The sequence below is a fragment of the Anolis sagrei genome, chromosome 2 (assembly GCF_037176765.1).
Source record: "Anolis sagrei isolate rAnoSag1 chromosome 2, rAnoSag1.mat, whole genome shotgun sequence".
NCBI lineage: Eukaryota > Metazoa > Chordata > Lepidosauria > Squamata > Dactyloidae > Anolis > Anolis sagrei.
In genome coordinates this window covers 170,517,048-170,530,957 of record NC_090022.1, presented here as the reverse complement: position 1 = coordinate 170,530,957, position 13,910 = coordinate 170,517,048, and the positions used below count along the sequence as shown (strand labels likewise).

Below are 13,910 nucleotides of genomic sequence, written 5' to 3'. Positions count from 1 at the left end.
ATTTAAAGTGAAGAACAATTTCAACCAACAGAAATGTACCAGTATTTCAGTGGAAAGTATGGATGTTCTTTTGGCTGATGAGATTGTCAAGTTAATTAGGATTGTTGTTGTGGTCTGCCTTCAAGTTGTTTCAGACTTAGGGTGACGCTAAGTCTAAAGTTCAGGACTGGTAAATTATTATTATTATTATAGCTTTATCTAGCATCTCCCAAGGGATTTGATGCGGCTTACAACAGGCCGGAGCCCAACACAATACAACAATACAATACATAGCAAATAAAACAGTTAAAGCAGAAAACAATAGCAATAGCAATACAACAGGACATTATTAAAAACTGAGCAGAGTAGGGTACAGGATTAAAAGTGCTGAAGTATCGGAGGGATATGGGATTAAATATAAGTGCAGTGTACAGTGAGGGTGATCTTGACTCTACTAAAGTGCTTCTGGGCTTTGGTAGTGGGGTTCCTAATCTGAGAAGGCACGTTGGAACAGCCAGGTTTTCAGGTTCTTTCTGAAAACCGCCAAAGTAGGGGCCTGTCTGAGATCTTTCGGGAGGGCATTCCAGAGGCGGGGGGCCACCACAAAGAAGGCCCTGTCCCGCGTCCCCACCAAACGCGCCTGCGACGCGGGCGGGATCACGAGCAGGGCCTCTCCTGATGACCGGAGTGAACGTGTGGGTTCGTAGACTGTGATGCGGTCACGCAGGTAGGGTGGTCCCAAACCGTTCAGGGATTTGTAGGTAAGCACCTGCACCTTAAATTGGGCTCGGAAAATAAACGGCAGCCAGTGGAGCTCCTTAAACAGAAGGGTTGACCTCTCTCTGTAATGGGCCCCCGTTAACATCCTGGCTGCTGCCCGTTGGACCAATTGGAATTTCCTTGGAGGGCTGCATCTGGTCTTAGTTTAGGGACCCCTGCATTAGATAAATCTTTTGTTTCAGTAATGGGACCCCTGGCACAATGTTTATGGCACAATCGGTTTCTCAAGTGGGGGGGGGGGGTGAGATTTGTTGCATCCATGTTCTTCAAAAACGTCCTTTACTCTGTGAGGATGGATATAGTGCTTTCTACTATTGCCCTTCCCAACATCAGCCTTTCTTTCCCCCTTCTTTTCCTCTACATCTGCAGAGTGGGGCGGGGGGGGGGGAATAAAAAGGGAAAATACGGAGAAGGAAGGGGAGGAGGAAAACAAGAAAGGATGTAAGGAGATGCCGTTGAATCTTGCTGTAAAGAGACTGCATTAAACTAACTATTTTGAGTACTTTAACCAGCTTGTTTGCTTTGGTTTGGATACAGTTATCCTGTGCTTATAATACCCACATAGCAGAGGAAACACTTTTGATATGAAAGCCAAAGCTTATGCCATTCCTCTTCCAATGGAAGAGGAACAAAATGTCACAAATCATGATGCAATTTTGTCAATACTGAAGAAACTTACATTCTGATTGCTCCTGGGTTGTACTTCAATGGGAAAGGACTCTATTCCTCCTTTCACATCTATCCTGGAGCAATTAAATTTTATGTTTCCTGCCAAACAGCCCTCATATATAAAACAAACGGTGTCTCCTGTTGCTTTCTTCATTAGCAAGCCTTGCAAATGCTGATTTATTTTTAGTAAATGTTTGATATATCTATTAGGCCTGTTCAATGCATGGTTCTAAATGGTTCTAAAGTACTAAAGTTCTGGTGGTGAAAATTTCAGAACTCTAACAAAACTCTTAAAATGTCATTATAAATGGCAGTTCCTAATTGGTTCTGTCATAAAAATCGCCAATAATGAAATAATAATTAAATTTTGAAAGAGTTATGAAGTTTTCACCACCAGAACTTTAGTTTTGTAAGTACTTTAGAACCATTTATAACAGTGTTTCTCAACCTGGGGGTCGGGACCCCTGAGGGGGTCATGAGGGGGTGTCAAAGGGGTCGCCAAAGACCATCAGAAAACATAGTATTTTCTGTTGGTCATTGGGATTCTGTGTGGGAAGTTTGACCCAATTCTATTGTTGGTTGAGTACAGAATGCTCTTTGATTGTAGGTGAACTATAAATCCCAACAACTACAACTCCCAAATGTCAAGGTCTATTTTCCCCACACTCCACCGGTGTTCACATTTGGGCATATTGAATATTCGTGCCAAGTTTGGTCCAGATCCATCATTGCATGAATCCACAGCACTCCTCTGGATATAGGTGAACTACAACTCCCAAACTCAAGGTCAATGCCCACAAAACCCTTCCAGTGTTTTCTGTTGGTCATGGGAGTTCTGGGTGCCAATTTCGGTTTAAATCCATCTCTGGTGGAGTTCAGAATGCTCTTTGATTATAGGTGAACTATAAATCCCAGCAACTACAACTCCCAAATTACAAAATCAATCCTCCCCCCAACCCCACTAGCATTCTCATTTGGGCATATTGGGTATCTGTGCTCAATTTAGTCCAGTGAAGGAAAATCCATCTTGCATTATGATTTATGACAGTAGTAAAATGACAAGTATCAAGTAGCAATGAAAACAATATTATGGTGGGGGGTCACCACAACATAGGGAACAGCATTAAGGGGTCACGGCATTAGCAAGGTTGAGAACCACTGATTTAGAACCATGCATTGAACAGGCCTAATATCTATATACCCAGATCATGAAAAATATTTTTGGATTTAAAAGGGGTATGAGTGAGGAAGTTTGAGAAGCCCTGGTTTAGCCCAGTTCTTACTGGCTTATTTGCAAGATTATTATGGTAGACCTTGTCAAAGGGGTTACTTAAATATACTAAAGATATACTACAAACGCAGCATTCCCTTAATCTACCAAGCTGCATATAAAAAAAGAGAAAGATAAAAAATTGTCTGGCTTGACATATTTTTGAGAAACCCATGATAACTTTTTGTGAGTACGACATTCTGGTCTAAGCTTACAGATGATCTGCTTAATGATCTGTTCTTGAATCTTTCCTGACATTGATGTCAGGTTGATTGGGTTGTTCTTTTTTCTCCTTTTAGAAAATGGTGATAACATTTGCTTTTCTCTAGTCTGCTGGAACTTCTCCTATTCTCCAAGAGTTCTCAAAGATGATTGCCTTCGGTTCTGAAATTACTTTTGCCAGCTGGATGTAATTCATCTAGCCCTGGAGACTTGAATTCATTTCAATTTTAAGAGTTTCCAGAGGGATAGTTGCCCTTGTCTGTTGCAAAAATAATAATAATCTTGTATCATTTAAAAAGCTAATTCATGATTACCTTTTTAAATGGAATAAGCTTTCATGAACTGGAGGCCACCATCTGGTGCATGGTTGAGACCGGAATGGGTGGGGATGTTGCAGTGATTCAGGTCAGAGGTAAATCAAATACATAAAGTACCTGTAGTGGTATTTGCCATATTAACAATGGCCATTTCCAAAATATTGACAGCCTTACTTTGACAAAGGGCTTATTGAAATCAACACATACCACATCCATAATTTATTTATTTATTTACAGCTTTTATATTCCGCCCTTCTCACCCTGCAGGGGACTCAGGGCGGATTACAGTGTACACATATATGGCAAACATTCAATGCCAATTTTGACATACAACATATGCAGACATAGACAGAGGCTATTTAACTTTTTTCTGGCTGCCAGGAGCTGTCGCTTTCATCATCCATCTGCGACACTGATGAAGTACTTCCGCATTCCCCGCATGCTTTTTGCTGGAGTGCTTGCTGGAGTCTTTTTATGGCCTCATAAATTAGTTATTTTAGCCTCCCCACACTTTAAGGTGGTACCTAATTTTCCTACTTGACAGATGCAACTGTCTTTCGGGTTGCAAAGGTCGACAACAGGCTACACAATTGGTTGGAAACCCACTCCACCCCGGGCTGGCTTCGAACTCATGACCTTTTGGTCAGAGTGATCTTAATGCAGCTGACACTCAGCCAACTGCACCACAATCCCGGTGCGGGATTACATTCCCTTATAATTCTACTTATAATATACTTATAATATTACATTCCCTTATAATATAACATTCCCTTTTAATTCTACTTATAATATACTTATATTATTACATTCCCTTATAATATAACATTCCCTTATAATTCTACTTATAATATACTTATAATATTACATTCCCTTATAATATAACATTCCCTTATAATTCTACTTATAATATACTTATAATATTACATTCCCTTATAATTCTACTTATAATATACTTATAATATTACATTCCCTTATAATATAACATTCCCTTATAATTCTTCTTTTTTAAAAAGAGATAAGTTTGGTCTGGCCTGATTTCTTTTAAGTAACCTACAGTATATTCTGATGTATAAGACTACATTTAATCTAAGAAAATCTTTGCAAAAGTGAGGGGCTGTCTTATACGTGGGAGTTGTCTTATACATGGGAGTAGTCTTATACGTTGGAGTAGCCTTATGCATGGGGGTCGTCTTATATGTGGGGGTAGTCTTATACGCCGGGAGTCGTCTTATAGAGCGGGTGCTGAAACTTCCAATCCGGATTGGAGAATCTGTGGTTGCTGCATATTGTGGGGGGAGCTCAAAAATGGCAGTGGCCGCATCCCTGCCATATGCAGCGACTGTATGAAAACATTAAGGGCGACAAGTACAGTAGAAGAAAATCCATTCATCAGGATTTGTGGACTTAATGGGGTCCCGATGGTGAGCTGAAGGGGCACCCCACTGGGAAGGTGTAAATGAAGGGGGGGGGGGAGTTGCAGGCGTCCGGGGTATGGAAAAAAGAGATAGAGTGACTCTGGGCCCAGAAAAACACACCTCTTTTACCTGTCTGGCCCGCCCTTGTATCCTCTTACCGTACCTCCTCCTCTGCCTCTCAGATCTCGCTCCTGAAGACTGCAGTGAAGTGGTGCAGGTGCGCATGTGCGAAATCTGAGAGGCAGAGAAGGAGGTACAGTAATAGGAAAATTACCATATTGAAATCAAATCTGATGCTTTTAAATTTTTATTTGGTGTGGGTTGGAAGAGGGGTAGTCTTATATGGCGAGTATATCCCAAACTCTATATTTTAACTGGAAAAGTTGGGGGTCGTCTTATACGCCAGTCGTCTTATATGCCGGGTATGTTGATTTTTAGGGATCACAGTATTCCTTTCTATCTGTTTGTAGGCTGTGCAACAACTGAAAGGAAAACAGAGCATAGGGACACTGACTGCAACCCCCTCATTTATTTTATTTATTTATTTCGAATACTGGGGGGACTCAGGGTGGCATCCAATTGGCAACAGTTCAATGTTCAACAGTTCAACATAATAAAATACAAAACAACAATAATTATAATAGTTAGAAGCATAAAAACATAAAACATTAAACATTAAAACAATATACTTACAGTCCACTGAGTTATTACCAGTCTGGTGGCTATTTATCTAGCCATATACTATGATTGAGAACTCTGTTTAACTTATCCATAATCCATTTCCAAGCCATTGTCAATATTGTCAATTGTCATTTCCACCTATGAGAAACCCAGTGTGTATGCTCAATTACTTGCCAGAGAAATGATAGCACAAGTGGTAATGAGTAGCATAAGAGGAGTAGGCAATAGGTAGAGGTGAAACGGCGTTGAGGTAGGCAGACTAGAAAGAGGACTGTGTGTGTGTCTTGGTTCCTCTCACAGTTCCTAGGCTTGAGGAACACATTGCTGACCAGAGACATAATGAGGATCTCGGTCTTTGAATGTCTTAGTGCCTATTAATCTCTGTGTAGCTGCTGTTTAAAATTGCTTGCTGAACCAAAAAGCCTGCATAGAATCATAGAATCCTAGAGTTGGAAGAGACCTCATGGGCCATCCAGTCCAACCCCCAGCCAAGAAGCAGGAATATTGCATTCAAAGCACCCCTGACAGATGGCCATCCAGCCTCTCTTTAAAAGCTTCCAAAGAAGGAGCCTCCACCATACTCTGGGGCAGAGAGTTCCACTGCTGAACGGCTCTCACAGTCAGGAAGTTCTTCCTCAAGTTCAGATGGAATCTCCTTTCTTGTAGTTTGAAGCCACTGTTCCACGTCCTAGCCTCCAGAGAAGCAGAGAACAGGCTTGCTCCCTCATCCCTATGACTTCCTCTCACATATTTATACATGGCTATCATATCTCCTCTTAGAACATATACTGGAAGGCATATGTTCTGTATCAGAACGTAGAGCTGATGTGGTCTATCCAATGCAATTTTCTGGATTTCAGTAAGGCCTTTGACAAGGTCCCCCATGACCTTCTGGCAAGCAAACTAGTCCAGTGTGGACTAGGCAAAACTACGGTGAGGTGGATCTGTAATTGGTTAAATGGACGAACCCAGAGGGTGATTCTCCCCAATGCTTCCTCTTCATCCTGGAAAGAAGTGACGAGCGGAGTGCCACAAGCAGGGTCCCGTCCTGGGCCCGGTCCTGTTCAACATCTTTATTAATGATTTAGAGGAAGGGTTAGAAGGCATGATCATCAAGTTTGCAGATGACACCAAATCGGGAGGGATAGCCAATACTCCAGAGGACAGGAGCAGAATTCAAAACGACCTTGACAGATTGGAGAGATGGGCCAAAACTGACAAAAATACCTTGAGTACCGCATCTCGGCCTACGAGCCCACGAGGACCTTGAGATCATCCGGGGAGGCCCTTCTCTCGGTCCCGCCTGCCTCACAGGCACGCTTGGCGGGGACTAGAGAGCGGGCCTTCTCGGTGGTGGCCCCCCGGCTATGGAACTCCCTCCCTGTTGAAATTAGACAGGCGCCTTCCCTCATGGCCTTCCGCAAGGGCCTGAAAACCTGGCTCTTTGAAAAGGCCTTCAATTAAGTGCTATGCTTTGGAATGACCACCGGAATGGAATATGACTACGAGACTGATTATGACCCAAACAAGACGAAGTGGATTTTTAGTTTAGTTTAGCTATGTGTTAGTAAGATGTATGTTGCCCTGAATTTATTGTAACTGTTGTCTTTATGTTCTATGTTCTGTACACCGCCACGAGTCGCTTCCGGGCTGAGAGTGGCGGTCAACAAATGCAAATAATAAATAATAATAAATAAAATGAAGTTCAACAGGGACAAATTCAAGATACTCCACTTTGGCAGGAAAAACAAAATGCAAAGATACAGAATGGGGGACAATGCCTGGCTCAAGAGCAGTACGTGTGAAAAAGATCTTGGAGTCCTCGTGGACAGCAAGTTAAACATGAGCCAACAATGTGATGTGGTGGCAAAAAAAGCCAATGGGATTTTGGCCTGCATCAATAGGAGCATAGTGTCTAGATCTAGGGAAGTAATGCTACCCCTCTATTCTGCTTTGGTTAGACCACACCTGGAATATTGTGTCCAATTCTGGGCACCACAATTGAAGAGAGATATTGACAAGCTGGAATGTGTCCAGAGGAGGGCAACTAAAATGATCAAGGGTCTGGAGAACAAGCCCTATGAGGAGCGGCTTAAGGAGCTGGGCATGTTTAGCCTGAAGAAGAGAAGGCCGAGAGGAGATATGATAGCCATCTATAAATATGTGAGAGAAAGCCACAGGGAGGAGGGAGCAAGCTTGTTTTCTGCTTCCCTGGAGACTAGGACACGGAACAATGGCTTCAAACTACAAGAAAGGAGATTCCATCTGAACATGAGGAAGAACTTCCTAACTGTGAGAGCCGTTCAGCAGTGGAAATCTCTGCCCCGGAGCGTGGTGGAGGCTCCTTCTTTGGAAGCTTTTAAACAGAGGCTGGATGGCCATCTGTCGGGGGTGATTTGAATGCAATATTCCTGCTTCTTGGCAGGGGGTTGGACTGGATGGCCCATGAACATGAGGAAGAACTTCCTGACTGTGAGAGCCGTTCAGCAGTGGAACTCTCTGCCCCGGAGTGTGGTGGAAGCTCCTTCTTTGGAAGCTTTTAAACAGAGTCTGGATGGCCATCTGTTGGGGGTAATTTGAATGCAATATTCCTGCTTCTTGGCAGGGGGTTGGACTGGATGGCCCATGAGGTCTCTTCCAACTCTTTGATTCTATGATTCTATGAATCAGCGCCCCGAATAATGAGACAGAATCTAAAGTTGACCAAAAATGGATTTGTAGCCCTTTTGTTACTAATATTGGAGAGTGGTCTGTGGTCAAAGTGGTCCCCAGTCAAAAAACGGTTGGTAACCACTGGTTTATGGCTATTCTGTCGCACACTGGGCCTGTGCATTAGACTGTACTCGGGACATACATTCTCTGTGCCCAACGGGACGCCGGGGCTGCCTCAGAATAAAGGCCCTTAGATTCCCCCAAACAGAGTCTTTAGAATGCTTAAAGTAAGTCCAACAAACAGGTACTAACGGTCTATAGGTTCTTTCAATCTTGTCCACTAGGAACAGGCACTGTCTTCTCAACTGTAACTAACTGATGGGGAAATCCTAGCTTCTAATCTGGGCAGTCTGTACTTGCCTCTGTTGACGTGGAGCCCCTGCACCCGGTACCAACTGCGTCTGGCTTCCGCGAGTGACCCTTGCCTCAACAGAGCTTTGTAGACCTCCAGGGAAAAAGAAGGAGTTCAGGTTGCTGTGATGGCCAGCTGGAGTCCCTCAGCCAAGCTGTGGCTGTATGTCTCCTGGCCAAGCCGTAGGGCTGTATAACCCCGGCGAAGCTGTAAAAGACGAAGCTTTTCTACAGGAGCCACTTCGTTCTATGTCCTGTGCGAAAGGCTTCTCTGTGAGAACTAACTCAAAATGGCTCCTGTTCCCTCCAAAACTCAAAAAGGGGTGGGACCAGGGAACCTAACTATTATTGACAGGTGGCTTGCCCTATGATTGCAACCAAAAGAAGCCACCTATCTGCAGGGTCCCTGAAACTTAGGACTGCAATAAACATTAAATGCAAAAGCAAACAGAAATGGAGCTCCTGGTACAGCTGTACCAGCACAATGGCATATAAGTCATTCACCATATGTTTGAATATAGGGTTCAATCTGAAATCTTGCTCCCCCACCAAAACTAGCAAAGCTTTTCCTTAATTAAGATTTTTCAGGTGGTGAAACATTCAGTCTATGCACGTTTACGTTGGACTCAAGCATGCAGTGTTTGAGATTAATTGTATGGAGTGATTCTCCAGGGTGGCCGTGGTGCATTCAACCAATCAAAGCTTAACTCATGTATCTTCAAGAAATTCCCTGTTGCCAGAGGAAAATAACTTCCCCTGTGGGAGGGAATGGCACCATCTGGCTCTGTTTTCAACCAAGTCATTCAAGATGTATGTATGAATCAAGCATTGCCCAGCTGGAGTTGCAGTCGTTCAGCCTGAGCCTTGTTCCTTGGGAAGAGCAGAATTCAGGAATTCAGGGAAGCATAAGAGTTCTGGGCTGGCCTCGCACTGACCTGTATGTGTATTTCCTTGGCTCTCTGTGAGTGTAGAAATCCAAGTGAGAAACGACAGTGGACGTGGAAAATGTGTGAAGAAGCAATTTCTTATGTAGTTAAAATATTTATATCCACATATTGACTACGGTTTTCAGAAGCTTTCCCACGAGCCCAAAGTGTATCCGTAGATACAAAAGCCATTCTACTGAGTGTGGTGCAGAGACCTGAAAATATTTGACATGCTTTTTGAGATGTTCTTCAAAATGTTCATGTTCACATGAGAGTACTTTGAGTATTGTACGTCAAAAGAAAACTACAATGGGAACATGGTGCTCACAGAAAAGAGCGGGTAATCATATTAACATGGATTTGGATGTTAGACACTAGGTATCATGGTTCACAGTAAGTAAAAGCAATTTAAAGACTCAGATATAATACTGACAGATACAGTGTAGTGATTTTCAAATGCCAGTCTAATTTTGTGTGTTGTTGAAGGCTTTCATGGCCGGAATCACTAGGCTACTGTGAGTTTTTCAGGCTGTATGGCCATGGGTTGTTGTAGGGATTTTGTTGGGCTATATGGCCATGTTCTAGAGGCATTCTCTCCTGACGTTTCACCTGCATCTATGGCAAGCATCCTCAGAGGTAGTGAGGTCTGACCTCACTACCTCTGAGGATGCTTGCCATAGATGCAGGCGAAACGTTAGGAGAGAATGCCTCTGGAACAGGGGTCCTCAAACTAAGGCACAGGGGCCAGATACGGCCCTCCAAGGTCATTTACCCGGCCCAACGTAACTCTGAAATGACTTGAAGGCACACAACAACAACAACAACAACAATCCTATCTCATCAGCCAAAACCAGGCCCACACTTCCCATTGAAATACTAATATGTTTATATTTGTTAAAATTGTTCTTCATTTTAAATATTGTCTTGTTTTTAAGTGTTTTTTGCACTACAAATAATATATGTGCAGTGTGCATAGGAATTCATGTTTTTTCAAATCACTGTATATACTCGAGTATAAGCCTAGTTTTTCAGCCCTTTTTTTAGGCTGAAAAAGTCCCCCTCAGCTTATACTCGAGTCAAGGTTATTTATTGTTTTACTGGAGCCCCCGGTGGCGCAGTGGGTTAAACCCCTGTGCCGGCAGGACTGAAGACCAACAGGTTGCAGGTTCGAATCCAGGGAGAGGCGGATGAGCTCCCTCTATCAGCTCCAGCTCCTCATGCGGGGACATGAGAGAAGCATCCCACAAGGATGATAAAAACATCAAATCATCCCCTGGGCAACGTCCTTGCAGACGGCCAATTCTCTCACACCAGGAGTCACTCCTGACACGACAAAAAAATTGTTTTACTCTATTATTATTATTATTATTATTTTCATTTCATTTATTATTTTATTCTATTTGTTATTATTGCATTTATCATTTTACTCTATTATTATACATTTATTATTTTACTGTATAATTGTTGTTATTGCTACATTCATTATTTTACTCTTTTTATTATTATTGTTATTATTCCATTTATTATGTTACTCTATTATTATTGGAAGGATATGTAAGCACATTTACACTGAAGAAGGTAAATACTTATTTAATCAGAGTTGGGCAGTCTTATCTTAAATTACCATTTTTGTAAATATTCAAAAATATATAACCTACCGATTCCTCAATTAATGTAATTTAATTGGTATCTATTTTTATTTTCCAATTTACCCATAGTGGCTGCATTTCCCACCCTTGGCTTATACTTGAGTCAATCCGTTTAATCTGTTTTTTGTGCTAAAATTAGGGCTTATACTCAGGTTGGTTTATACTCCAGTATATACGGTATAATCCAGCCCTCCAAATTATAATCCGGCCCTCCAACAGTTTGAGGGACTGTGACCTGGCCCTCTGTTTAAAACGTTTGAGGACCCCTACATGACCATATAGTCTGAAAAAACCTACAACCCAGTGATTCCAGCCATGAAAGCCTTCGACAATACATGTACGGCCATGTTCCAGTAGCATTCTCTCCTGACATTTCACCCACATCTGTGGCTGGCATCCACAGATACAGGCAAAACATCAGAAGAGAATCATGGCCATACAGCCCAAAAAACTCACAACAATTCAGTTTGATTTTGGATTTTACTTGAAAAATATGAAAACGGGTTTAAAATTGCTGCATGTATGATTGTGAATAAGACATGTTGTGACTAACACCGTCAAGTAGGACTAGCGCATGTAATGTTACCTCATTTGCTTTTGGGAATTGAAATGCTTTCTGTTAACACTTTTTTCTGCACATCCTCAGTTTGCTTTTGACTCATATTCCTCCTATTGTCGCTGTAAGCTTACTTGTTGTTTTTCTTTCTTTTTCTTCATGCTGTCGTTTAGAGCCCTACAGAGAGACAAGTATGGGAGTAAAGCTAAACATTGCATATCAAATGTAATTTTTTTCAGTTCACTTTTTAATGCATCATATATCAATGATGTAGATATATTTAAAAACAGTTCATTTCTTACAATGCAGAAAACAAGAATTATAAGCCATTTTTATAAATATTAATAGAAATTAGATAAGTCTATTTTGTCTCTTTTCATTTTGCCTTTCATCCAATCTGTTTTAATTTTGTGTAACTGTGTATGGTAATGAAATTTATTTTTTTGTTTAAAAATCTTTGCAAAATCATACTGTTTTCTCCTGTTGCTGTGGTACATTTCATGGGAGCTATGCTTCATTTTCAATGCAAGGCAACCCTTTATTATCCTAAATTAGTTGCTGTTGTTGTTGGAATAATTAACAACAACAGGAACATCCTGATAATAATAATTCTATGAAAGAATAAAAGAAAGAAGGGAAAAATCAGAACTGATTTGTGTATAGATATAACCACAAAACAACACACATATCTATTGTTATATTCCTTTGGGTTGTTGTTGGAGATTTATACCATGAAAATAAATGGCTTCATTCTACATCTGTGATGGCTGTTTTCATCCCTATTTTTCTGCCTGTCTAAAACACAGATTAATTCCAGAAAGTACTAAAATGTCAAGTAAGAATGACATTTTGGGGACAAATCAGCTGTAATAAATCACAAATTCTGCATGCAGTGGCACTTCTCAGTCCTAAGATGACATGCTGCTAATACTGCCTCACATATGCAGACTGAAATCAGTTTTCAGACAATACACACACAGTGTTTACATTGTTTATTTCCTGATGTTTGTTCCGATGCTCAACTACAAATGCTCATCAGGTTGCTCTCCTAATCCAAGAGCGTTGTTTCAGCCTTGTCAGCTACCTCTGACAACATGAAAGAACATATGGAAGCCTTAATCGTGTTTCATGTTTTTTGTATGTCTAAAGGATGGCAATATGCAAAAAGAAACGCAGGTGGATCAAGCACATTTGAAGACTGACAGTTGCCTCCAATAGAGAATCTTACTTAGGGAGCTCCTGTGATCTTTCAACCCTGAGTATTCAAGACTTGCAGAGTGTTGCAATCGGCACTAAGCCCTATGACGACAGAACTGAACAGGAACAGGGGCAAAATACCTTTAGTGGGTCCAGCTATGGTCCAGAAAACACTACACTTGGGTTTTGGGTGCCATAGAACAGTGCCTTATGTTAATTTTCAAGGGGAAAATGTCTTGCTTGTGCACAAAGTAACCTATTTACATCTTTAAGATGATTGCTTAAGAAATAGGCATGTGCAACCATGGTTCTAAAGTACTTACAAAACTAAAGTTCTGGTGGTGAAAACTAGGGGGCGCTGGTGCTTTGCTTCTACAGTGTTGCTAAAGTTCTGGTGGTGAAAATTTCAGAACTCTAACAAAACTAGGTTCTTGTGGGGGGTTTTTTCGGGCTATATGGCCATGTTCTAGAGGCATTTCTCCTGACGTTTCGCCTGCATCTATGGCAAGCATCCTCAGAGGTAGTGAGGTCTGTTGGAATTAGGACAATGGGAATAGTCTACCGTATACCATGCAGCTGTGGACAAGTCTACATAGGGACCACCAAACGCAGGGCCCAGACACGCATCAAGGAACATGAAAGGCACTGCAGACTACTTCAACCAGAGAAGTCAGCCATAGCAGAGCACCTGATGAACCAGCCTGGACACAGCATATTATTTGAGAACACAGAAATGCTGGACCACTCTCACAACCACCATGTCAGACTACACAGAGAAGCCATTGAAATCCACAAGCATGTGGACAATTTCAACAGAAAGGAAGAGACCATGAAAATGAACAAAATCTGGCTACCAGTATTAAAAAAAACTCTAAAATTACAACAGCAAAACAACAGAGAGGAAACAACCAGGCACAGATTAACACCTCCCAGCAAGAGATTTTCCCAGGCTCTGGCAGGCCTTCAAATGCTAATGAAGGTGATCAGCTGAAACATTCACACCTAACTGCAGCAGGGAAGAGCTCCTTGCCCCACCCCAGCCATTCCACAGATATATAAACCCATTGTCCTAATTCCAACAGACCTCACTACCTCTGAGGATGCTTGCCATAGATGCAGGCGAAACGTCAGGAGAAATGTCTCTAGAACATGGCTCTATAGCCCGAAAAAACCCACAAGAACCTAG

At 41.8% G+C, this 13,910-nt stretch overlaps 1 protein-coding gene across 17 annotated transcripts in view; it reads left to right on the top strand.

The window, feature by feature from the left end:
• Positions 1–13,910, top strand: part of ADGRL3 (adhesion G protein-coupled receptor L3) — a 388,836-nt gene that overhangs the window by 362,659 nt on the left and 12,267 nt on the right. For 7 of the 17 annotated variants that reach the window (XM_067464127.1, XM_067464131.1, XM_067464118.1 and 4 more), the window contains one exon: positions 11,701–11,718. The exons of 5 other annotated variants lie outside the window; for them this stretch is intronic. In XM_067464127.1, the coding sequence (XP_067320228.1) occupies positions 11,701–11,718 (18 nt within the window). Of the gene's footprint in view, positions 1–11,700; positions 11,753–13,910 lie in introns of all 17 variants that reach the window. 5 more of the 17 variants (XM_067464132.1, XM_067464129.1, XM_067464126.1 and 2 more) reach the window with 1 other exon arrangement.